The 25,969-nt window shown below is 39.7% G+C and overlaps 3 protein-coding genes across 6 annotated transcripts; 2 read left to right on the plus strand and 1 right to left on the minus strand.

Moving 5' to 3' along the window:
• The first annotated feature begins 7,429 nt into the window (after window positions 1-7,429).
• Window positions 7,430-13,523, plus strand: LOC102709398 (pentatricopeptide repeat-containing protein At1g63130, mitochondrial-like). 3 transcript variants are annotated; one of them, XM_015841411.2, is made up of 5 exons: window positions 7,430-9,745; window positions 9,832-11,725; window positions 12,193-12,287; window positions 12,669-12,825; window positions 13,222-13,523. In XM_015841411.2, exon 1 carries the CDS (start codon window positions 7,471-7,473, stop codon window positions 9,400-9,402), a length of 1,932 nt encoding a protein of 643 aa, XP_015696897.2. In that variant the 5' UTR covers window positions 7,430-7,470; the 3' UTR covers window positions 9,403-9,745; window positions 9,832-11,725; window positions 12,193-12,287; window positions 12,669-12,825; window positions 13,222-13,523. The 3 variants fall into 3 exon arrangements, with proteins under 3 accessions (XP_015696897.2, XP_015696899.2, XP_040383379.1); XM_015841413.2 differs by having other exon boundaries at window positions 12,687-12,825; XM_040527445.1 differs by lacking the exons at window positions 12,669-12,825; window positions 13,222-13,523 and adding an exon at window positions 12,505-12,597.
• A 4,686-nt stretch (window positions 13,524-18,209) lies between these two features.
• LOC102709676 (peroxisome biogenesis protein 3-1-like) lies at window positions 18,210-22,156 on the plus strand. 2 transcript variants are annotated; one of them, XM_040527446.1, is made up of 7 exons: window positions 18,210-18,334; window positions 18,482-18,649; window positions 19,582-19,781; window positions 19,900-20,030; window positions 20,227-20,354; window positions 20,597-20,836; window positions 21,488-22,156. In XM_040527446.1, the coding sequence occupies exons 1-7, from the start codon at window positions 18,318-18,320 to the stop codon at window positions 21,744-21,746; spliced, it is 1,143 nt and encodes a 380-aa protein (XP_040383380.1). In that variant the 5' UTR covers window positions 18,210-18,317; the 3' UTR covers window positions 21,747-22,156. The 2 variants fall into 2 exon arrangements, with proteins under 2 accessions (XP_040383380.1, XP_040383381.1); XM_040527447.1 differs by having other exon boundaries at window positions 21,500-22,122.
• A 712-nt stretch (window positions 22,157-22,868) lies between these two features.
• Window positions 22,869-24,228, minus strand: LOC102708739 (GDP-fucose transporter 1-like). The gene has a single exon (XM_006660466.3). It carries the CDS (start codon window positions 24,212-24,214, stop codon window positions 23,180-23,182), a length of 1,035 nt encoding a protein of 344 aa, XP_006660529.1. The 5' UTR covers window positions 24,215-24,228; the 3' UTR covers window positions 22,869-23,179.
• Window positions 24,229-25,969: the final 1,741 nt, after the last annotated feature.

The following is a 25,969-nucleotide window of genomic DNA, read 5'->3' on the forward strand; positions in this document are numbered from 1 at the left end:
ACTAATAGACAAACTAAGGCAGTGAACCATACATTATCTATGATGTTGAGGGCTATTTTGAATATGTGGGAAGAATGTTTGTTGCATGTGGAATTTGTATATAGTTGAGCGGAACACTTTACCACCAAGGTAAGTCCTTATAAGGTAGTGTATGGATTCAATCCTTGTGCTCCTATTGATATTTTGGTTTTACCTACTAGTGAGCAAATGCATAATGATGCCAAAGGTTGTGCTGATTTCATTAACAAAATATATGAAACATTTAAGGCACACATTGAAAAGATGACTGAAAAGTATAGAATTGCTGGCAGTAAAGGTAGAAAGGAAGTTAAGCTTGAATCCAGTGATGTAGTGTGGTTGCATTTGTTTTAACGGTAAAAATTGGTATTAACACCCGTAAGGGTAGATGTTGAATTGGATAGAGAGTTGACCCAGTTAAATCCGATTGATGAAGGAAAGCAATTGGATAGCACAGAGAGGTGGTAGCAGATGGAATCTAAATCAGACTAGAAGTGAAGCTTGGAAAGTGTATTAGGGATTGAGTCCAAGAGGCGATCGGCTGCAAGAGTGAATAAGTCAAAATAAATAGTAGCTAAGAAGGCACTTCGAGTCCATATAGATAGTCGCAATTATGGATAGATCCTAGTACGTATTCGATAAGGATAGCCCAAAACCAAGGGTATAAATATACATACCCTTGGTCATTGTAAATCAGATTTCAATCAATACAACTTTGGCACATCGCCACACAGGTCCCTTTTCAACAGAGCAAACTGTCAGAGTAGGGTTGCATTGATTTAGTTCAAACTCCAATAATATAAGTTAGCTTTGTCACCCCATCGGTTGATATTCTAATTGATTTATTCGATGGTTTATGTAGTATTCTTCTATTATCTAGATTGCTATACATGTTTAGAATAATTGCAGTTTAACAACTATAGATCTTACATGCTATTGGCCCGGTTTTAATCTATAGTTTCTTCAAACTTAATTTTGTCTCGGTTCGCTCTGATCAATTATTTGTGTTGATGATTGTCAGATTAGATCGATTTGTGTGCATGTATGCATTGTTTTCTTGGTGTTTCAGCCAGTAACTTATCCAAGCGATTTATTGGCTGGATGTTTAAACCTGTATAATTACTACTTTAAACCATGCCTTGTTGCTTTCAATCCTATACTGTTTGGTTCGGTCTGTTCTATTAGAATTGTCCTCAACAATTCTAGTGTTTGCTAGTAATTATCTAAACTAATATAAAAAGTACCAGTCCATTCTTTCTTAAGTCCACCCAGACGACTGTACAAAAGAGTTTCCTGACCGTCGGATCTATCCATCTAACATTTCATATTTCAAGTTGGATTAACCATTCAATTAGCACAGCAATTAACAGCCCACGACGCATTCACGTTCGTACCTCACCCCGCCCCTCACCCAGCACCGTTAATTTTGATGCTTCAACTATTACTAGTGATCTTTATTTGCATATGTTTTTGTCAGGTTGGCTACTATTCTATTCCAATGGACAAAAGTTGGATGAACATCAATATATATCTTCCTCAATATCAGGTTGGAGTAAATCAATTTATCCGGTTCGCATTTAGAGATTACAATTCGGATAAGTTGCTTCGGTGTCCATGTAGAAAGTGTAGAAATAATCACTTTGTAAATCAGAATGTAATATTTGAGCATCTAATGATAAACGAAGTGAATAAAGACTACACTACATGGGTTCATCATGGAGAAGCCATTCCTGATTGTGATGAAGATTCAAATAGTGAGATGGATGATCAAGCTGGGTTTCATATGGATGAGATGACAAATGATTTCTAGAATGCTGGCATTGCAAATAATGAATCAGCATACAATACAATTCCAAATGCCCATCAGAATATGGGTAATAGTACAGTGACCAATGAGGAGACTGGCAACTTCCAAAAGTTAATAAATGATGCAGAACAAGAGCTCTACCATGGATGTGATACTTTTTCAATATTATCTTTTATTGTTCAAATGTTGAATATCAAGTGCCTTTATGATCTCAGTGGAAATGCAATGAATGCTCTGTTTGGTATGTTGTGCAGAGCTTTTCCTAGCAGCAATAAAGTCCCCAAGTCTTATGATGAAGCTAAGAAGATTACGTCAAATTTGGGATTAGATTATATGAAGATTGATGCGTGCTTGAATGATTGCATTCTTTTCAGAGGTGAATATGCTGAAGCTGAATCATGCCTTGTTTGTGGAATTTCAAGATGGAAAGATAATGGACAGAATAGAGCTCGTAAGTCAAGGAGAAGAAAAGCTAGAAAAGTTCCACAGATGGTTCTACGGTACTTTCCTTTGATCCCAAGATTAAAGCGTTTGTACATGTGTTCAAAAATAGCTGTTCACATGCGATGGCACAAAGAGAAACTAATTGATGACGGATATATGAGACATCCAGCAAATTCTATGGAATGGAAGAACTTCGATAAAAACTACCCATCATTTGCATCAGAGGCACGGAATGTTAGGTTTGGCCTTGCTAGTGATGGATTCAATTCTTTTGGAAATATGAGCTCATCGTACAGCATATGGCCAGTTGTTATTGTTATATATAATTTACCACCTTACATGATAATGTCAATGTTGATTCTTATAACCATAAGAATGAAATTTGGTAAGCATAACAATAAGAGGAAACGCTCAAGCACACTTATGGTGTTTGGAAGAAAAAAAGTATATTTTTCCAACTACCATATTGAAGAAAGTTATCTATCAGACATAATCTTGATGTGATGCACATTGAAAAGAATGTATGTGATAGTATTGTGGGTACCTTGCTAAATTGGGAAGGGAAGACAAAGGATAATATTAAATCCCGGTTTGATTTGGAAGTAATGAAAATACGGCCTCAACTCCGTGCACCTCCAACTGGTGATGGAAAATATTTGTTTCGTCCTGCATGCTATGCAATGACACTAGCTGAGAAGAAAGCATTTTGTGAGTTTCTTAGAGAAATAAAAGTGCCACATGGGTACTCTTCAAAAATTTCACACTATGCGGATGCAACAAATGCTAAAATATCAGGGATGAAGTGTCATGACTGTCACATGTTTTTAGACAGATACCTTCTACTTTCTATCCGTGGAGTTCTGCCTGCAAATGTTTGTGAGACTATAATTGAGCTATGTAACTTTTTCAGAGAAATTTGTTCCCAAAAGTTAGATATTGAAATTGTCAAGGAGCTTACAACTATAATTGAGCTATGTAACAAGATATTGAAATTGTTGTTACTCTCTGTAAGTTAGAGAAAATATTTCCTCCCTCGTTCTTTGATGTAATGATGCATCTACCAATCCATTTAGCCTAAGAAGCTATTGCTGGTGGACCTATCCAGTATAGGTGGATGTATCCCATTGAAAGATTTTTGCACAGACTAAAGTCATTTGTAAGAAATAAAGCTCGTCCCGAAGGATCGATAGCCAAGACATATATTTTGCAAGAGTGTGTAAATTTTTGTTCTATGTACTTGCAAGGTGTTGAAACAAGAAACAATCAACCAAGTAGAAATGAAGATGTGCCTATTGAAAATAATACAGCAAATTTCAGATATTTGCGACTGTTGGTAGGCCACTCCTTGGTAATAAGTACTGTCAAATGGCTATGGATGAGTTGGAGAAAGCGCGGATATATGTACTAAAGAATTGTCAAGAAATATCAGAATATGCAATGTAAGCAATACTACTTACTCTCCTTTTCTAAATTGTTAATATTATCAAAACTTAACATACATTTTCATATATTGCAGCATTCACAAGGACGAACTTAGCATCCAGAGCAATAAAGGTGTGGAAAAGCGCCATGAAAAAGAATTTTTTGCATGGTTCAAGAATCATGTACGTATTATCTATACACTGACTAAACATTTGAATTTCATTTTATAATTATCGGTAACCTACACTAATATCTACTTAGATATTGGAGTTGTATTCCAAAGAGTCGCCCACTATAACAGAAGAGTTATTTGCTCTAGCTAGAGGACCTGATGCTCGAGTAAACCATTTCACAAGTTATATGATTAATGGATGGAGATTCAACACTGAGGACCGAGACATGCTGATCCAATCACAAAACAGTGGAGTTTTTGTTAAAGGTGATGAAGTCAGTGGAGGTAAAGATTATTTTGGTGTCCTAACGGACATTATTAAGCTAACATATGGTACTTTTAGTGTCATATTGTTTAAATGTAAATGGTAGGATGTACACACTAAAGGAATGGGAGTAAAAGAGGACAAGCATAGATTTACCTTAATAAATACTTCTCGTTCATTGCCAATTGATGAGCCATATATTTTGGTAACACAAGCTGAGCAAGTATACTATGTCAAAGATACTAGAGATCCTAACTGGTTTGTTGTCGTCAAGACGAAGCCCTGTGATTTGTATGACTTTCCTCCTGAAGAAGAAGAAGAAAATGATCCAACTTTATTAAACAGGTATAATTCTGAAGCATGCCAAGAGAGTGAGCTTATCACAACTGCATCGAATAGCATCACAGATCATGATGGTGATGACCATATAATTCTGAGCAAAAATGGAGCTGAATGTGAATCTATCAAAGCAAAAATAGCAACGTGTTCTGAAGGTGATATTTTTGAAGACGAAGAAGAGGAACATTCTGAAAGTGATGGTGCTGAGTATATCGATACAGACAATGAAACTGGCATACAAAGTGAAGAAGATGACAGTTAATTTATAAAGGTTACTGTAAATTTCTGTTTTTACAATTCTAAATTTATAGTCAAGTAGGTGATGATGACAATTAATTTACGTATGTTGGTCTCAAATATAATTCTTCGATATTGAGGACGTTAATTGCTTGGTGTTTAATACTATCTACTCAATAAAATATTTTCTTGAAAATTATGAAATGTAAATCTTAAACACTAGTACATACTAACCTGTGCTACCCAGTAATGCCCCTGTTGCAGCCGTGTAAGTCACACTGAGATCTATAATTCCTGCTCCTTGAGCAACTGCACTATGATAGATCGTATATACTTTTAGAGACAGAGGTGACATATTGATCTGAGCATCTGAACATTGACGAACGTGTTTCTCCCCCTCTCCTCTCCTGTCCCCATCTTTCCCTCTCTGTCTTCCCCTGCATATTACTGCAGTACTAGTGATAACACTCTAATTCATCATTGTGCACTTGTCCCTGTTGATATCCATAGTGATTAATAGGTTGTTTATCACTAATCGTTAACAAAATAGTGACTATATCTAAATTTGTCACACATGAGCCCTCACTATGCGTGTTCTGTGATTAAAAAACATTTTATCACTAGTAATACGATAAATAGTGATAAAAGAAAATTTAGTCACTAGATATGTATGCAATACTGACAACTAGATTAATTGTCACTATAGAACTGCTTACTAGTGAGAACTATGGGTTTCATCACTAAAGTTCATCACTAAAAGGCTAATTCCTGGTAGTGCTAACTTTGAGAGATTAAAAATTCATTAGCAATTGAGTTGCAATCTTGTAAGTTGTTGTTTGTGTTCTTCAATTCGTAATTAAGGATTAGCCTTTTTGACCAGATTAATTGGACGACGCACGGTTAATACTTAAGAGAACTGGTGCAGTGATTGTGGGGTTTAGATTGCATAGATTGGAAGCATGATCAGCTTGCGTCTCATCTCCGCTCACCAAAGTTACCGAATCCTAGCAAAAAAAAAATTCAGATAATACCGTTCCCATGAAACCTATCACTCGCTTCATCTTAATATATAAGAGCAGGTACAATAAACTGACTAGGCGGGCTAAAAAATTATACATCTCAGCATATTCCTATGTGGAGGGGAGAGAATTGATGGCAGAGAAGAAAGCCGGCGACAAATTTGTCGCCGGGCGATAGCTCTCTTCTCGACGTGTTGCCGCTCGACTACATGCCAACTCGCGATAAAAAAGTGATTTGTGGGCCCCACGCACCACAGCCGATCCCCTTCCCCTTGGAGCGAGCTCGTTCCTCCCCCCTCCACCCTCGCCGCCCCCGCTCGATCTCCGCTCCCCGAGCGCGCGCTCGACTCCCTGATTTGTGCCTCTTCCCACGCACGGCGATTTCCGGCTCTCCCTGCGTACGTACTTCTTTCCCTCTCCCACGTGCACACAATCTCCCTCCACAGCTCCACTCCGCTTCCTCTTTCATATCTATATGGTACGATACAGGGGCAGACCTTCCCAGATCAATAGTGTCAGTTAACAAGTTTGTTGGTTTGCCGCTTTGCTTCCACTATCTTGCAGTAGATCCCAAACGAACTTTCTTTGTTGGTGTTTTTTTGCTTGTGGTTTGCCTCTTTGCTTCTACTATTCTGTACTAGAGCACATATAAACGCAACACTCAATTAATCTCTTTAACCACCCAAGATTAATTAGGTATGGTTGTTTGTGTATTTTTGATCTGTACGAATTTTGATCTTTCCAGACTTTGAGGGTTGTTCAGGTCTCTGATATGGTCCTGGCACAAATGGCTACAAGGATGCAATTCACACTGGATCATACGTATAGATATGTGCATGTTATATTTAATTATTTGATTATGAGATGTAGCCAGCTAACAGATAATCTATTGTACCAGTAGCTGGCTTTAGCAATGGGCTAATAGTCAGCAAGTTTTGTGTATGATTCTGGACCATATATCTTGGGACACAGCAGTAACTTACTTCCACGTAAGCAAGCACGTAGTGACATGTCACAGCCACGAAAAATGCAACGTGGCAGCGAACTTTGCTCAGCTCCACTTAAAAATACCGAGCTGGCTCCGTTTCCCTCCCCAGTACTTCTCCCTCCTCCCGCCGCCGCCGCCGCCGCCGCGCGCCGCCAGATGCGCCTCCTCGCAGCGGCGGCGAGAGCACCCCGTTCACAGCGCCATATCTTGCTCTCCTCCTCCTCCTGCCACCTCTCCTCCTCCGCCGGCGCCGCCACCTCGCACCCCTCCTGCTCCTACGACCCCGTCAAGCAGTTCCTCCCCTCGCACCCCGACTCGCGCCACCGACGCCACCTCTCCCTCCCGGCCTCCCTCCGCCGGGATGCCGTCCTCGCGCTCGCGCGCCTCCTCAAGGTCTCCCCGCCGTGCCTCCACGCGCTCGCCTCCGCGTCGTCGTTCCCGCTCCCCGCCCGCTTCGCCGCCGCGCTGCGCCTCGCCGCCGCGGCGCAGCCGCTCCGCCCCTTCGCGGCCCTCCTCGTCGCGGCGATCCTCCCGGACGCGGCCCCTCATCTCCTGGCCTTCTGCGAGACCTTCCGTGGCCGGAGCGGGAGGTACGCCGCGCGCCGCCTCGCCCTCCATGCCTTCCTCGCCGCCGGCATGGCCAGCGAGGCGCTCGACGTGCTCGCGCGGGTACGCTGCTCTGGGGATACGCCCAGCCTCTCTGCATTGGCGGCACTGCTGCGCCTGCTCTTCCGTGGCGGGGATGTCCGGGCTGCCTGGATGGTGTTCGAGGAAATGGCTACAAGGGGCCCGCGACCGAACCTAATCATCTTCAACGCCATGATCTTTGGGTTCTGCCACAGGGGTCTTGTCCGTGTCAGTAGTGGACTGCTCGCCATAATGGGGAGGTTCCATGTCGTCCCGGATGCATGCAGCTATAACATCCTGATGAAGGGGCACTGTGTTTATGGGCAGGCAGAGGATGCCTTCCAGCTGTTTGACGAAATGCTTGCAGCAGGTTGTTATCCTACTATTGTCACATATAACATATTGATGAATGAGCTTTGCCGTGAGGGCCGGATGGTGGAGGCAAGGGGGCTGTTTGATGAGATGGTGCAGGCAGGAGTTCAAGTGAACACTATCACGTTCAATGTTTTGATCGATGGCTATGCAAAGGCTGGACAGATGGATAAGGCTAACATGGCCTGCTCAGAGATGAAGGCCATGGGATTAATGCCTGATTGCTGCACCTTCAACATTCTTTCTGCTGGAGCATACAAGTTTGGGATGACTGCGCCATTTGTAATTGATCAGCAGCAGTTGCATGAAATGTTTGGTCCACAGTTGTTGCCAGATGGAATAGATATGTTAATCTGTAGACTATGTTGGGATGGGCGATTGGATGATGCCTGGGACCTCCTGCGTAGTGCTGTTGAGCAGGGTATTCAAGTGAGCATTTCAGGATTTAATGCGCTGATTGCTGCATATAGCAAGGAAGGATTTGACGAAGAAGCCTTTGAGCTGTATAGAGTGATGAATAAATTAGGTCTTGCACCATCATCATCAACTTTGAATTACTTGATAATGGGACTATGTAATCATGGCAGACTTGATCAGGCACGGCTGTTCTTAGAATATATGGTTAAAATGGGATACTGTGTGAGCGCATCTTTTACCATCTACTTGGATGCATCCTTCAGAGTTGGTGATGTAATAGGTGCCATGAAGTGCTGGGATGAAATGGAGATAGTTGGCATACAACCTGATTTTATTGCCTTCTCGGCATATATCAATGGTCTTTGCAGATTAGATTTTCTAAATGAGGCTTATAATGGTTTTATCGAGATGATAAGAAGAGGTCTTATTCCAAATAATTTTACTTACAACTCCCTAATATCTGCATTTTGTAGGACTGGAAATATGCCTGAAGCATTGAAATTAGAGCAGAAGATGAGGCAGAATGGCCTTGTTCCTGACATTTTTACATGGAACATTTTAATTGATGGCTTTTGCAGAGAAGGGAGATTAAAAACGGCTAATAACCTTTTCTTTGGCATGTACAGTACTGGTTTAACTCCAGATGTTGTGACATATAATACAATGCTCCATGCATATTGCCGCTCTAAGGATATTAATGGTGCAATGATTTTCATGGATAAGATGCTTGCAGATGGCTGTGAGCCTGATATCTTCACATATAACATTTGGATGCACAGCCTGTGTAGCAATCATCTGCTGAATCGAGCAATGAAGTTACTGGATGATTTAGCTGCAATGGATTGTGCTCCTAACTCTGTTACATACAACACATTGATGGATGGGATCTGCAGCGATGTTCTAGATCGGGCCATGATTCTGACTGGCAGACTGATAAAATTGGCTTTTCAACCCAACACTGTCACACTTAACATTTTGTTTTCGCATTTCTGCAAGAATGGTTCTGGAAAGCGGGCTCTTGTGTGGGCTGAGAAGCTGAGAGATGATTCCTTCACTTTTGATGATGCTACGAGGAATATACTCGACTGGGCATACAGGGAAATGGAGGATGATCCTCATGCTACCAATGCAGACATTGATAAGTGCCTATTTCTTGAGTTCTTAATGCTCATGACATGCACAACTATTCACAACAGCAGATCCTTGAAGTTTACAAATGTACCCATAGATACAGTTTTTGGTTATTCTGGCAGCAAAAGTTTGGATACCGGATGATAATTGAAATGTTGAATTCATAACCGCATGAGCTGCTGGATAGTTTTCAGGTCATGGACAGTGCTGCTGCAGGAGTACCATATTCACTATAGTGCTTTTCATGACTGGCAGTGCAATAAGATGCAATGGTTACTGATCACTTTGCTACTCTCAAATGGAAAGTCAGAGGTATTTCAGAAAAAAGATGGTGATGGAAAACGAGGAGAAGATTGCTGACATGGGTGTTGTTTGTTCCTTGTGTAGTCAAACATTTTATGTAGTGAATGAGAAACAATCCTAAATGAACTAACTGATACCGACATGCTGTACGAAGGAATCTTTTGAAGATGTCTGCTTAAAAAAGGTTTGGAACTCTTAACATTCTATTTGATTTGTGAATAGTGATAGTTGTATAATTTTACAAAATTGTCACAGTTTGCTTTGTACCAGATGCAGATCTCATGTTGGTAGTCACATACTCACATTGAAAAATCTGGGAGTATATATAGGTTAAGACCATTTGAGCTGTGGTGCTATAAATGAGCCTGGATCGTTAAACAAATATACACATGTCAATGGGGATATCCAAATGGTGAGGGTTCAAAATCATTTTGATATACTGGCATGGGTTTGGGTTTCTGAAGTATTTGATGAAGTCAGAGAGACCAAAGCAGTATTTGAGTCAGTCACTGCTAAACCTTGTGATCTGACTGAGATAGAGCTGCTCCAAAGGCAACTGCACAAGGAGGTCAAATGTAAGAAAATATTGCTTGTGTTGGATGATGTTTGGAATGAGGACCCAAGCAAATGGGAGTCAATGAAACAACCATTTTCTGCTGTTGTCGTACGGAGCCATATGATCATCACTACTCACGATGAGAATGTATCCACAATTTTCGGGCAAATAAGGTCATTCGTCTAGGTGGATTGCCAAAAGATGATAGCGGGGCACTGTTTTGTAAATTAATATTACCAAACAATTCTTGTACAGAAACAGAGTTGGTACTGGTTGGGTGAAAAATAGTTGAAAAGAGTAATGGAGTGTCAGTAGTGCTGAGGACACTAGGTGCAATGTTAAATTTAGACACTAGCTTGGAGTTCTGGAATTATGTACTGAGAAGTGATCTCTGGGAGCTGGAACCGGGATGGGGTTGCACTTTGCCAATTCTAAAATTGAGCTATTACAGTCTGCCTTTAGTTTTGAAGTGATGCTTTACATTTCTTGCTGCCTTTCCTAGCTGTCACAAGTTTGACTTAGAGGAATTAGTTCATATGTGGTGTGCATTGGGTTTCATTCCAGAGGATGGTGCAAAATGTATGGAATAAATTGGGCACTCGTATGTATATGTGTTGGTTCAGAGATCATTTCTTCAGAACCTTCACTTGGCTGGTTCATGGGAGAAGATTGTCATAGTGCATGACCTCATTCATGACCTTGCTAAATCAATTGGAGGTAAAGAGATCCTCGTCAAAAAGTGTCATGACTCATGAGTCATCTGTTGGTGGATGCAATAATATTGCCAATAATCATCTTTAATATTTAGCTGTTCTTTTGGAACAACACCCTTCTACTTAAATACTTCCAGTTGCTGGACACTTCTCCCTAAGATCACTGTTTTCTCAGACTAAATAGAGAACTTGTCTCGAAGTGTTAGAAATAACATGACGAAGTTCTTTCAGGCCCGTGTGGGGGCCAGTGGTGTTATAATCATGAAGGTTGTTTGCTGCATTCACCACATCTGAGGTATTTATATATCCTAGATGTCTGATCAAGTGATCAGACCAAACTGGATAAATCAGTGGGGGTTCATCATCTCCGCTACCTTGGGGTGTGTCAAAGAGAAATTTCAGAGGTTATTTGCAAAATGTACAAGCTGCAAACTCTACCATCCCAGAAATGTAACGGCACTGTCCAAGTAACCTGTGTCACCTTGTTCTTCCAAGAGATTTCCCTTTCACGATACCATCAGGAATCACGATGGCCAATGCAGGGAGCGGAGCTGCCACGCTGGATGAAATCAAGGGCATTAACATCACCCTTGACAGGATTTGGGAATCCAGGAATGCAATTCTGAGCAAGAAAAGTTAACTCGTTTGTAACTAGCGTGGAATCCTCTGCCTTCCTACAAAAGCATACCCCATGATGAGGCGGCGTTGGAATCCCTGCGTCCTCACAACCTCATCCAGCAACTTGTGATTAGTGGTTTTAGGAGATTGAACTTCTCTTCATGGCTAGGAGACTGGTCCTTGTTTAGAACTGAAGCTGTGCAAGTCCTACCCTGCAGTGTGCCGCCACTTGGACATCACTGATTGTGGCAAGACTCCATGCAAAGATTCTGGCAAGGTACCTCATGTGGATGTAGATTTCCATTTGGCACCAAATGCTTCCTCCCCATCATCTCTTTGCACGCACCATCCTACGCATGTAAAAATAGTGTTCATAATTCTACTCTTGTTGAATTTTTGTAGATCGCGTTGTTTTTGAGTAAAATTGTGCATTCTAGCCTACTGCTGTGGCTTACTTGATGGACGTGAATTATCATCTACCATGCTTTTGCTTTTGCGAACAAGAGTTGTTAAGGTTCATTGAGCTGCTGCTTTTGAGGATTCAGTATATATTTCATGGTTCTGTCGTTGTTCTTTATGCCCACTCTTTTCTGTATTTCTAGGAGAAACAAATAACCTATTGAGAAGTATGTTTGACCTAAGAGATGGATATGCAGCATGATATATACTGATTTCATCATCTTGGAAATTAGTAAGATTTAAGGATTAGTTCTCATCGGGATACTTGTTCTGTTTCCGTTGCAGTTTTGCACTTACAGCTTAAGCCATAGATGTTTTCATGGATCACAAAGGGACTTGATTTCTAGCTGAGTTTTCTTGGAGATGATTATACTGAGTTGGTAAGTTGTTACTGCAGTAATTATTTTAAGTTCTTTTGGCCTATTACTAAATTAGCATAGCACGTATCGCGCCTTTGTACTTTGCTTATTAGGCTTTATTCGGTCTACTAAGGCTCTAATATGCTTTTATGGCTCCTTGATAATTTAAGGCCTGGCGAGATTTCTGCTGGGGTCTCTAAAAATCGATTCAGCTAATGGTTATTTCTGTACTCTGCAGTATACATTAATTTACTGCCAGGATGTGCAATATAATAAAGATTGGCAATGAAATTCTCTTAATATTACTACCTCCATTTTATATTGTATGACTTTCTAGCCTTGTTTAAATTCATTTATTGATGAATGTATATAATTTATATGTCTTATATTCTGAAACGGAAGGAGTATGCAATACTTCAGAACGATGAGATATTGCACGATGAAGCACTGAGACGAAATCATGGACATGCTCCCTGAGCTACCAATCCCTGCTGTTTGAAGATGAATCAACTGCAGAGATTGCGATGGGATCGGCTGGTGCTCTGGACAAAGCTGAAGAGTGAGTAAAAACATCCATATGCTTTGCTGTATCCCGAAAAGATTGCGAGTTTTTGGGCATAACCTTGTAGTAGTATTATTTTTCTGATCTAAAAGAGTCAGATCCTGTAAAAAAAGTCTTAAATCCCTGTGTGCTGACTTGGTACAGTCCCCGTGTTATTGTGACAAAGATTAGTGGTGTGTAAACACTTTGAAGCTGTTGTAACCTTCCGTTATTATTTCCTAATACTAATAATAGAATCCAGGCAAATCCCATTTAGTGTAAAAATATTCAGTCTAATTCACCAGATGAGGAAATGATCATGTGATTTACTTTCACAATATTGCACTGTTGTGCTGTAATTTTCTGCATCACTTGAATACCATTCCATCCTAAATGCTATTCTGATTCTTGCAGAAACTCTCCAGATTGTTGGATATATAGTGCCGGTGGGGAGGACATTTTCATTTTCATGTAGCTTGTGCAGTTGGTAAGCTCCATGATGTCATGACAGTACTGATGACGATGGCTAGAATTGATGATAATGTGATCATCTAGTTAGTAGTAGTTTTCTTGCAAGGATGGTTCTCTGAACTAACAAAACCACTTTTCTGTATACACAATTATGATCCTATCCCTGCATCCTTACATGAGATATTGTTCTATCTATTATGGAAATGAAGGGATATTGTTATATCTATTCTGAAAATAAATGAGAAGCTGACATGATATTTCTTTGGTTTGTCTGTCCCGCTGTTTGTGACGGCAATAAATGATAAGCATGACCTTGTGAAGGTACTTGGAGGATGTTTTTGTTATAGTCTTAGATAAAACCGGGCGCATAACAAACATGGCATTATATCAGGTGAAAACAAGTTAGTTATTCAGAATACACATGAAAAATAACGAGTTCAAGTTTCAGGAAATAAACATGTGAGAGAAGGAATGATGAGGCATGAATAAGGTTTGTTAGAAAAAAAAACAACAAATGTTGTTTATCAAGAGAGGTCTTCTTTTGTGAAAAACAATAGAGGTGGGAGAGCTGGAGGAGATTAGGCATCATATTTTCACTTATTCTTTGTGGAAGAAAAAAAAAGTTCACTTGTAAAATTAACCCAATGCAACTAACCTTCGTTCTAACCGAGCTACTACGTGTAAAATTGTCAATCATCTAAATGGCTTCGTGTGTAAAAAGCTCCCCAGAGCACTACCCTGCTCTACTTTGCGGTAGATTAATAATTCACATTTGAGATGTTAAAAACTCATTTGATCAACTATTAAGAAAGTATAAATCATGGGTTGGACCGGAGGTTGATTGTTTCAAGAGGTTGATTGTTTGATTTTTTTTTTGGAAAAACAAAATACATATTTTCTAACAAAAAATAATTTATCAATAAAATTTTTATATTAATGTTCTTACCGATCTAAAATTTTAAGATTAAATAAAGTATGATAAAAAATATTAAAATTAACTCTAAATTAAAAATAACATAAATACGAGCGAGAAAATGAGGATGCCAATCTTTTGTCCATTCATTTCCTTTTTGGATTAGTTAATTTTTTTAGAGAAGGGTATTTTTACCCGGCCTCTATATCTACTCGGATATATGCAGCCATTTGTTTTATTTTAGAAACTCTGGGAACTTAGCCCAAGTAGAGGATCTAGCCCCTCAAATACCTAATCTAAAATTCATGTTTCTATAGAGATTTAAACTTAAAGACCTTGGGTGTTAGTTAGGTTGATGTAACTTTGGATTAAATAACTCTCTCATGAAAATACTACAATGAAGATGAACATGCATGTAAGATGCTACAATACCGACCAAAATTGGGCTAAGTGAACGATGCTTGAACAAGCACGACCGACATGACATTGTCTCGTGACAACTGGCAAGGCAGGTGTTATATGCAGCTAGGCTGTGTTCTTTTTCACTTTTAGCTTTTGGATTTTCACATATACATTTTTCAAACTTGTAAACGTTATATTTCATATAAAAAAATAACACCTAGCCTTTGTAAAGTAAGCCTTTTACTTTATAGTAGTTAATTCAGTTATCTATGTCATCAAATAGATATCAAAAAATCAAATAGTCTCACAATCCTAAAATCTTAGTTATCTCAAACGCTACCTTATTTCAGTTGTGAAATAGCGATGACTAACTTAACCATTTTTTGGGCCATTAAGCCATTGTGTAAATTGTAACCATGATGTTGACAATAAAGCATAGATGTGTAGCGAGAGGATATCACTTGTTACACATGTTAACTAACTAAAATCTAATGCTAAAATTTTCTTGGATACTACTATACAGTCTAGCGGATGATTTTTCAGAGCAAGGGATTGTAATAGACCCCCCCCCCCCACTCGAATTTTTTTGAGAAATAACATTATTTTAATGAAAAATCACAAGATTAGAGGTCATCCATAGAAAATCATAACTTTAACACCCTGTCAAACTGTGAGTGTTTGATTAGGCAGAAAGGGAAGTCAAACGAGTACATAAGTTCAGACCACACGAGGACGTAACACACTACTTTTGTGGTGTAGATAATTGTGTGTAAAAAAACCTCAACCTCCATCGAGCGTGGTCCTCCTTTTTATACTTCTAAGGGTAACTGTCCGGTGGAGAAGTTACAAAAGAATAAAAACAGTGTGCATAGACATGGGCGGTTCTAGGGCGTGACCTCGATGGGCCTAAGACCACCAAAAATTTACATCTAAGGCATACTGTATATGAAAAAAGAAAAATAACTCCTATGAAAGGGAAAAAAAAGAGAAACTCCCTCAATAATACACGATAATGAATTATTGATTAATTTTAAGCTTGTATGGTATATTTGGTATGATACGTTTATGGTATTTAAACAAATTATATAAGTTGGACTATCCAAAATTAAAATCCTAAATACGCCACATAGATAGGACACCTATAGCAGGGATATAAATGCCCTTTGTGACCGGCTAGGGAGCCATACCTCCATGTTGCTCCTGTTGACGCACAGTACCAAGACACCCATAATATTCTTGACATTTTCTTCTTGCATCCATCATTCGTTAGTAAACGTGATTTCTAAGCCAACCATCTCTGCCTCATCACATTCGCGGACAGGAGTAATAACGCCCCTGAAGTTGACATGTAATAATGACAACAAGATCGGTAAAGTGAGTGTCAGGGTGTGTGTGCGTGCTCCTAACCGTCCTTGGCTCTGACGCACACCATTTGTTGTCAGTCTAACAATTAACGGGTTGGTGGTACATTACTCAAGCTCCTTGTTCAATGAAAGCATGTGGTTGTAGGTATCAAGCGCTGACTGTTGTGACACCCCCCTCCTCTGGTTCGGGTTGGGTGTTGGGCTGCCCCGTCCCTGCTTTATGGGTTGCCTGTGGGCGACCCCTTTTTTGGGATTGCTTACCATTAGAAAGGAGATCATGGTTTCCATATCACCGATAAAGTCTAGAGTGAAAAGTAGACTACTCTTGGCCCAAGATGCAGTATTGGTAAATAAAGATAGTCTAATGTGCAATTTACTCTTCAAAAATTTGGTTGGCCTTAAATGTTATTATCTTATTTCTCCCATCTTTCTCACTCATTTATCCTCTTTCTCTCTAGTTGGACTGTCAGAGGAGGTTCGCAGATCCAACCATGGGGATATGGAGTAGGAGGCGATACATATGTGGTTCCTCTTAGGTGCTAGCAAAGAGATATTTTCAGTTGACTGCAAAGATGTGGGCATCAAGAAAAGAACAAAGTAAATCAACAGGTGCCACGAAGCAAAGGGAAATGGCGATGTCCTACATGAGGGTTGTGGAGCGGCATAGTAGGAATGGACACATTCCAATAGAGCATGGGAGTCAAACTGGTCGATGGGGGTACTGTGGAGGAGTTCAGGGCTGATGACCCATTAGGCCAAGAATCAAGGCTGACGTAGGAGCCAAGGCATTGCCCAAGGGGATCAACTACAACAAAGAGGTGAGGTGAAGAGACCTGAAGGCTAAAGGAGGAACCCAACGGGAGGAGTTGACAGTGACCATATATGGTCTTAACATTAAGTCACTATATTTGTCTTATGATCCCAAGGTGCTTCCTTCGCTTGGGTCCCCTAAGTCACCACCACTATTTCATTCTTGCCCCAACGTGACATTACCAGCTCATCCTCGCTCCCTGGTTACCGAGGCTCTTCCTCAAACACTGACCTTCTTCTTTCTCGATAAAAAAGTACAAAAGTGTAAAATTTAAGTTGAAGAGGGCTAAATCAGATTTAACCAAAAAACTCATTATAAATGTGTCGGCCTCCCGTGATAAACGAAGCCAAATACGATTGGCAAAAGCTAAGATTTAAAACAACATACAAATCCACGGATTGCTAAACACGTTGTTGCTTGATGCTCGTACTTGAAGTTTTTATTTTTATTTTTATAAATATTTATAGAACTAGATTTTCATTCAAAAATAGTAGCTGACGTGGTAGACGGAGATAGGGCGGCGATGACGGCCGTTAGCTGGTCGGTGCATATTTTTGCAAATTAGCCCCTTGTTGCCCTTAGGAGGGAAATGGAAATTTTTCGGCGCTCGGTCGGTGAGGCGTCGCACACGGGAGTCAAGGACTAATTAGGCTCAAAAAATTCATCTCACGATTTCCCCCTTAACTGTGCAATTAGTTTTTATTTTCATCTATATTTAATGCTCCATTTATATGTCCAAGGATCCGATTTGATGTTTTTGAATAAAATTTTGGAAACTAAGTGGGCCCTAAGGGTGTGTTTAGTTGTGAAAAGTTTTTGAGTTTGGTTGTCCCATCGATGTACGGATATACATTTGAAATATTAAACATAGTCTAATAACAAAACAAATTACATATTTCACCAGGAAACTACAAAACAAATCTAATCCTAATTAATCCGTCATTAATAAATGTTTACTGTAGCACCATATTATCAAATGATGACACAATTAGGTTTAAAAGATTCATCTCACAATTTACAAGCAATCGGTCTAATTGGTTTTTTGTTTTGCCTACATTTAATACTCCACATATATGGCTAAATATTCGATGTGACAGTGTGAAAATTTCTGTTTTGGGATTAAACAGGACCTAAATTGCAAAAATAACCGTCAGCCCGTTAACAGTCGTCGCCCAGGTCCGATCTCTGTCTGCCACGTTAGCTAACGCGTCCTTCCAGAGGACATTTTCTATATCGCGCCCTCTGGTTTGGCGCGAGGAGATTAGAATTACAATTTTTTTCAATAGACATATATTTCTGTAAATATTTTAAAAATGAAATTAAAAATAAAAAGTCCTCCTCCGACACCCAAATCAGATTCGAATCCAGCGCAGTCTCCTCCGCTTCTTTTGCGTAAACCCCCTCCAACTCCTCTCCATTCATACCCAACCCCACCGTTCCCCTCCCCTTCCCTGAGTTCCCTCTCCTCCACCTCGCTCCCACCACCTCCGCCTCCTCCTCGACTTGTTGATCCGGAGCTCCGACGCACCAGCACCACAGCTCCGGCGCGATGTTCTCTTCCGCGAGGTGAGGGTTTTCTCTTTTTTTTTTCTTTTTTGGTTTGGATTGTCTGCTGGGGGGTGTTCTTGGATTGGGCTCGAGGTGTTCGGCAGATTGCTTGGTCGGCTGATTTGGCTATGTGGGCGGGCGCTGGTGGGGTTTGTTTGGCTGCAGGGGCTTCTGGGGGCGGCACCGGCGGAAGATACTGGCCTCGCTTGGGGTCGCCGGCGCCGGCTACGTCGCCTACAAGCTCTACGACGCGCACCGGAGTCAGAGCCAGCTCGTCCGGGTGGAGCAGCGCGCGCTCGAGGAGCGCGCCGCCGAGGAGATAATCAAGAACCAGTAAGATCCCAGAAGCTTCCTTTAAGGGTGTTCTGCTGCTACTTGTGTGTAGGGTTTAATTGGGTTTCTTTTACTTCCTCTTCTTCTTGCATTGCTGTGGTCTTCTTTGATGTGTGGCGTAGCAGCTGCGTGAGGATAGTCGAATCTAAGGTTGGGGTTGAGGAAAAATTGAACCTTTTGTTGCACGGATATAATTGTAATTGTAGTAGACTATTACTTTCTTAGTTGTGTTCAGTTGGGTTGGGGATTTTTGTTCTTGCATTGTTGCTTTGCCAAGTCCTATATCGGTTGAAGTGTAAAATTGTGGTTTGGACCTCCTTGAGACAAGAATAAGAATGCCAAGTTGGGTCTCTTAACTATTTTAGACGATTTACATCTCTTTTAGTATGATAGGAGGGATGGAGAGAAAATCTTGTTGTCTTATTTATGTTAGACTAGCTAAATACCCGTGTATGGATAAAATGAACTATGCACATGTTAGCATTGTTTGGAACAAGTTAATTGTGAGATTTTTCAAACAATTTCATCCCTACAGATGGCTTTGCATGGTTAACTTGTATTCTAGAGCTGAAATAATATATTAATAATACGTAAGAAGGATTTTTTTCTAATATTAAAGGACATGGAGTAGTTGGTAAAAAAATCACCATAGGAGGTGGGGTGGCAGATTCTCCACCACCATTGCTTTCTTTATAGATGAGAACTGAGGAGTGCTACAATCTATGTTCATGGAGTTTATGTTAAGAATGAGAACCAACTACAAGGTATGAGGTATCAAAGTGCTAGAAAAGATGTCCTTTTCTGTTTTAGTAGTGAACTAGTGATACAGAGTGGTCTGTGATGTACAGAAAACAGTGTAATGTTGAGATTAAGTATAGCATTGTTTCCCAAACAGACTGCCTTGTGATCATTTTGTATGCTTCCTTTTGCAGATTGCAGACCCATTTTGAAAATGTGCAGAACATCTCGGACACCACCACACTGCCTTTTGCTATGCATTATCTCCGTTCAAGGATCATGGAGGAATTGGATATTTCACACCTGACTGAGAGGCTAATGCATGGGAAGGGAGAACCCAGTGCCCTGACACCAAAGGAGAAGTATGATACTTGGGAGAAGATAAAAATTTTGAGTATGCTTCTTATGTTACATATTTTTTTGTTGCATGCCTAGTTGAATTTTTCTTTGGCCAATAGACTACAATAAATTATGGATTGATATTCTTGTTGTATGGCTTCTTCTTTTTGTAGGTTTCACAAGGACAGTTTCTTCAATATGGGCAATGACATTGCTTAGCTTATATGTTAGAGTCCAGGTCACTATATTAGGCAGACATCTATACTTAGATTTTGCTCGTGTTACAGATGGTGCACAATTGCAGGTAAAACTCCAAAAATTATGCTTTTTCCTGTGCTCTCAGTTGTTTCCACTATAGGAAAGTTATAGTATGCTTAGATCTTTCTTTATCTTAATTACCTGGTAGTGATGCTTGTTCTTTTGAAAGTTAAAATTTGAATTTATACTTGAATGAATTTAGCCCAAGCTATTTGCTGATATTGAAATATATCTTTTTATAGGAGGGATCTGATACCTTTGGCAAAAACGGGCACAAAGACTTTCTTGCAACTGCTGATTACCTTGCCACATATGGTATCAATGCATTAATTACAAAGATGCAACATGCTGCAACAGATATCTTGAAAGAGTAAATATTTCTTTCCCTGTCCATGTGGCGATTATATCGCCAATTTTTTTATTAATTATTGGATTACCAACATGATCAGCACTTTAGAATGGAAAAGTGTTTCAGTTTTACTTCCTGAAATAAGGATTACAGCAAAGCACTCATTTATAAATGAGTATCCAGACTTCTATGTTCAATTCAAACTAGAATTGTATTGCTTGGTGTGTTTCTCTTAGTGATAACTTCTATGGAAAAATATGCAGGAAACAACTGAAAGACCCTATGAGCATTGATCAAGTATTAGAAACAATTTTACAAATATTGAACCAGTTCATGGGTCTTTGTGAAGATAACTCTTGGATAAATTACCTTGTGCCTGAGAATGCCAATCTTTATGCACAGTTGATGGCTGTGTCCAGCAGCGGCTTTGATGATTCTTCACTTCTGAAAGATGTTAGAAAGCTTGATCAGTTAATGTCTGAGACACGTATAGTGTTGTCAAGGTAATGGTACTCCTATGCATGTTAAGCAATATGGTAATTTGCACTGCAAATCTTTTGTTTTCTCAATCTTTCACATTGCTACACATTATTTTTTTCCATCAGTTTTGATTACTTTAAAATGCTGCAAAAATACTTTTGATCCCTATGAAATATATAACTACATAGTGAAATTTATACTTACAAATCTATCTCAAATGGCATGTGGTATGTAAGCTACTAGATCGTTATTATGATCTTCTACAGTTATTAAGAAAGAATTAGGTTGAAACTTGAAACACATATAACGATGGAAAGTAGTGATGAAATTAAAAGTTGTTGAGATCAACATTTCAACACAATCAAGTGATACAACAAATTTTCCTCTCATCTGTATGCATACCATTATTATGATATTGCTACTGGATAAATAAAGGTGCTCAATTTTTATTAGATGGTATTTGTTCATTTGCAATATGTATGCAAAAGAGTACAGTGTCATTGCTATACATAGATAAATGTTGGTTGTGATAGGAAGGTTGTATCCTTCTACAGTAATTAATTGCAAAAGTTTATGATCAGTGACATGTTAGTGATTTACTCTTTCTATGATTGGATATATTTCTTAAAAGAAATTACATGAATATCCTACATAATCAAACATTCTGATTGCAGTGATGATTTCAGAAATATCATGGATAGATCATTGAAGAAGATAGCGGGTGTCGTAATAGAGGACTTGGCTGTACAGATTGGAACTCCAATACCACCATCTGGATTGCCTTTGGCAAAGCTCTTGGCCAAAGTAGCTCAACTGAGCTTGCCATTGCTTGAGGAGCCAAATAAGAACAAGCACATTCAGATTATCCGAAGTATGCCTGAAGTGGAACTCTTCTACACTTTCCTCTACGCGAACATGCCACCAGAAACATAGTGAAACACACTGATGTGGAAATACATTGGTTCCAAATTTTGCCCTTAAAACTCCAAAAGACCTGATCTATATGATATTTTGAGCATTCTGAACTCGGGAAACAGAAGGCGGAGAGAACAGTGATTTATGCTCTACCCTATATGCGCTAGCGATGTCCAGTTATCACTAACACGGATCTAACTGATTGCAATCCTTTCCTTTGATTCATGTATCTGCTTGTGTGCTTCTAGCTAGAACTGGTACTGTTTCGGCCATTTATTTATATTTTTGGGAGCTTACTATGAAAATAACGCTTGACAGATGTTTCAAACACTGAATGGTTTATGTAAAGTGTGATATAGATATTACTGTTGATTGCTCATTTGTTTGAATGTAAAATTTTCTATCAATGTTTTCTTTTGATTGTTTATCTGTGCATGCTTGTCGAACTGTGCAGTGGAAGTGATTCCATGATTTAAACAACTTGGTGACATTTTACCCAATTCCAAATTTCCGAGTCATGTAAGGCCAGCCTACATGAGCACATGAGGACTACTTGAAAAGATGTTTGTGGTTCACTACCAACATGAAATAATGGATGCTATGTTTCATGTGCATGAATAGCTTATGCTACTGCTTCAGATGTAACCAGTTAGAAAATAGGATAAATCATGCTAATTATTAGTGGTTCCCTTTTCTCTACTTAACGGCAGAACCCTCAAATTTGAATTCTCAAACTTGACTTAGTGCACACAGTTGGAAAGATTAACACCATTATACTTTCTCCTGTTTTGGATGGTTTTTTAATTGCGACGACATTCATTTTTGACATAGATTTAATCATTCATCTTATTTAATATATATATATATATACTATTTATTTTTATCGTGATTTGTTTTTTTATTAAAAATAGTTAATACACACCTTTCATATTTGCTCACAACTTTTGAATAAGACAGCCGCAATCAATAATGTACAGCCATTTTCTATCTATTTTACATTAGATATGCTGTATGTAGGCAGAAATATTTGCATCGAGATTGGCATGGATAATTTGAGATGCTCATAACGTTACAAGTAAAGGAGAGGTCATACTAGTACAAGACAGAATCAAGTAGAGCGATTAACTATTACCTGTGAGAGACAATATGAGAAACCCATGTTCAACAATCAGTTTTGTCAGCTATAATAGGCGATTTCCATATTAGCAGTGCATTACAAGTTTACAATTGGCATGACTGCCATTCCATAAGAAAAAAAAAACAGCAGCAAAACCTATCTGTATTCCTGAAGAAATTGAGTAACACAAGCAGGAGTTCATTCTAGAACAATACTGCTACCAGATGGTATCGCGTACGTGTGATTTGTTGCGAGGATTCACAATACAAAAGAAAAAAAAAGAAGCCTATTTCAAGATTATAGGATGAAGTTAATGTAAATCTAAGCACGTAATTCATACATCTGATCCTTTAGGAGATGGAACCAAGCTTTGTTTCTCCTCATCAAGCTCAGTGCTCTCTTTATCATCTTCAGTTTGCTCAGATGATGCTGCCGGTTCACGCTGCACCACATTGTTTCCCTTCTTTGTGACTGATTGCTGGTAGAGAACTCCACCAGCAATGGTGAAGAGCAAGCAAATCAAACCAAATGGACTGGAATGCTTGTCCCAGATCACAACATTGATGGCCACGGTGAGGAACTTGTTGACAACCCCGGTGACTGTAAATGCTGTTGCCGAGATCGCCTTCCTCGCTGCGAAACCGAAGAAACTGATGAGCAATCCAAACACACATGACAAGGCCACTGCCACAGAGGCATCAACCTGAAACCAGCCTTCTTCCCTTGATCCTGTTGTCCCGAAAACCGACTTGTACTCCCCCGTCAGAAACCAAAAGATCGGCGCCATCATCAGCGAGAGAAGGTTGTTGTAGAGCACAAAGCCCCAAGTGTTAAGCCCCAGGTTTGTGACAATGTGCTTGATGTACACCATCTCAGTTGTTATGACCACCAGATAGGCAAGCGCCCATGAGTAGGCCGTGAGGCTGAATGCTGAATCTGTCATCACATAGCCGACTGCTCCTCCCAATATGACCACAAGGGAAAAGAATGTGAGCTTGGAAGGACACGGTTGCTTCCGGAAGGCGGTGTCGGCAATCGCAACCAGAAGCGGAGTCAAGGATCTGAACACTATAAAAGTGTCCACATTGGCATGGTAGAGGAGGTTTGTGTTAGTGAAAATGGCAAGGTAGAAGACGACCGCGGCTGGCGCGAATTTCTTGGCATTCTCCAGGTTGAAGGGGTCATGGCAGAGAAAGCCTAGCTTTCCAAGGATCCAAACACCACCAGCAGATGTCAGGTACTGCAATGCAGTCAGCAGAGCAGGATAACCAAACTTTGTGACTGCATACTTGTTAATGATTGCAAGTAAGCTTGAGCACAAGGCATAGCCTATCACAAGGCTGCTAGTTGCGTAGTTCTGTTTCGCCATACGAAGAGTGGAGAGAAAACCTGCAATTGCGTAATATTAGCAATATATTCGAACATGAACATATGAATGTGATATGTTTCCAAAGTATTGTGTGGACTATTTGGATCCTAAAACAAGAGTACATGCCCTTGTTTTCAATTAATTCATACACTTGATTATACATAAAACAGGCAAGGGCAGGTGAAATGACCACATTGGCTACTAAAACCTCCCCATATATTCATATCGATATTATTGGGGAAACAGAGATCTTTTTTTTTCCTGTTAACAAGATCAACAAATTTAGCATGCAGAGTGCTTCTTCACTTGTTGCTACACCTATGACTAGTGCATGTAGCAAATCTAAGGCATCAAAATCGAAGTGAATCAGAACATGCCATGTTGCTTGGAAGCTGCAGAGTTCATAAGAAATACTTCTGCCTAGAGCTCACATCATATAACAAGAACTCTCAATGAGAGTTTCATAGGTAATAAATAGGATGTCATGTAATCAAAAAAATTTTGATGATATGCAAAGTATTAATGAAGAAAGAGATGAAATGAGTTTTATGGAGATAAAACCTTCTATACACTTATCTAGATAGTTTGTGTCTTGCATGTAACCTAGAAAACATCAGGAGATGAAACATGAATTAAGAGAGGAGTGTTTTATTTTAGTTTCAAACTTTTTAGATGATATGTTACTCTACGTAATCATGTCCATAAAACTTACACTGAGTATGGCCTAACAACTCGTGTTTTGCTACTACACATCTCTCAACACCCAGTTGAACAAAAATCCCAACTCATCAATTTAATGCGCCCCCCCCCCCTATCAGAATTCCCCATACAATGTTCTCTCCCCTCCATTGCTACAAGTAGAACACCATCCAAATAGTCACAGCCACTTTGAAAGCGCTGAAATCTCAAAAAATAGAATAAAAATGGCGCATTTCACCACTGCCGACATGCCGAGAAGTAGACTACCATCAACCCACAACAGGAATGGCGAGCCAAGATCCTATTTCTCGGCAAAAAGAACCCACCGAGAAACCCCCACGAATCCCCCCGATCCCCCACTGGTTCCCTCCGGCTCGCCTCAACCAAAACAACAGCATGAACAGAAAGAAAGTAACAAAAAGAAACAGCAGCTTCAGATCAGGAACGGGGAGAGGACGAACCGAACGCGAGAAGGGGAGCAGGAGGAGGAGAAGAAGAAGAAGCAGGGCAGGGAGAGAGCGTCTCTCTCCAGGGGGAGGGCTGCGTGCTCCGGTCGCGCAAATGCGAGGCTGCTGCGAGATGTGTGTGTGGCCTGGCTGGGGCTCTCGGCTCGATTGATTTATACGGCGAGTGGTGAGGCGGAGAAGAAGAAGAATGATATTATTCAAACCGTTCGTAGGAGTAGTAATTTAACTTAATTACTGTGATTAATCACGATTGCACAATTTGTTCTGCTCAATGATACAGTGCATTAATCACGGCTAAGCCTTGGGTGGTGGTAGTTTTGTTTTACTGGTTTACACCTGGATTTTTCTTTTTACTGATCTACTTTTGCAATTTCTTTTATGACGGCTTTAGATACTCGCTGAGTTTTTTTTTAATTTGAGGTTATTAACTTTTAGTCGTCTTATTTAAAAAATATATAACTATTTATTATTTATTATAATTTGATTTTATTGAAGAAACTTTAAAAATAGCATATAACTTTTTGTATTTATATAAAATATTTAAATAAGACGAATGGATAAATACAGATCCAGAAGTTAACCGTGTCAA

This window comes from Oryza brachyantha, chromosome 9 (assembly GCF_000231095.2).
Source record: "Oryza brachyantha chromosome 9, ObraRS2, whole genome shotgun sequence".
NCBI classification, from domain to species: Eukaryota; Viridiplantae; Streptophyta; class Magnoliopsida; order Poales; family Poaceae; genus Oryza; species Oryza brachyantha.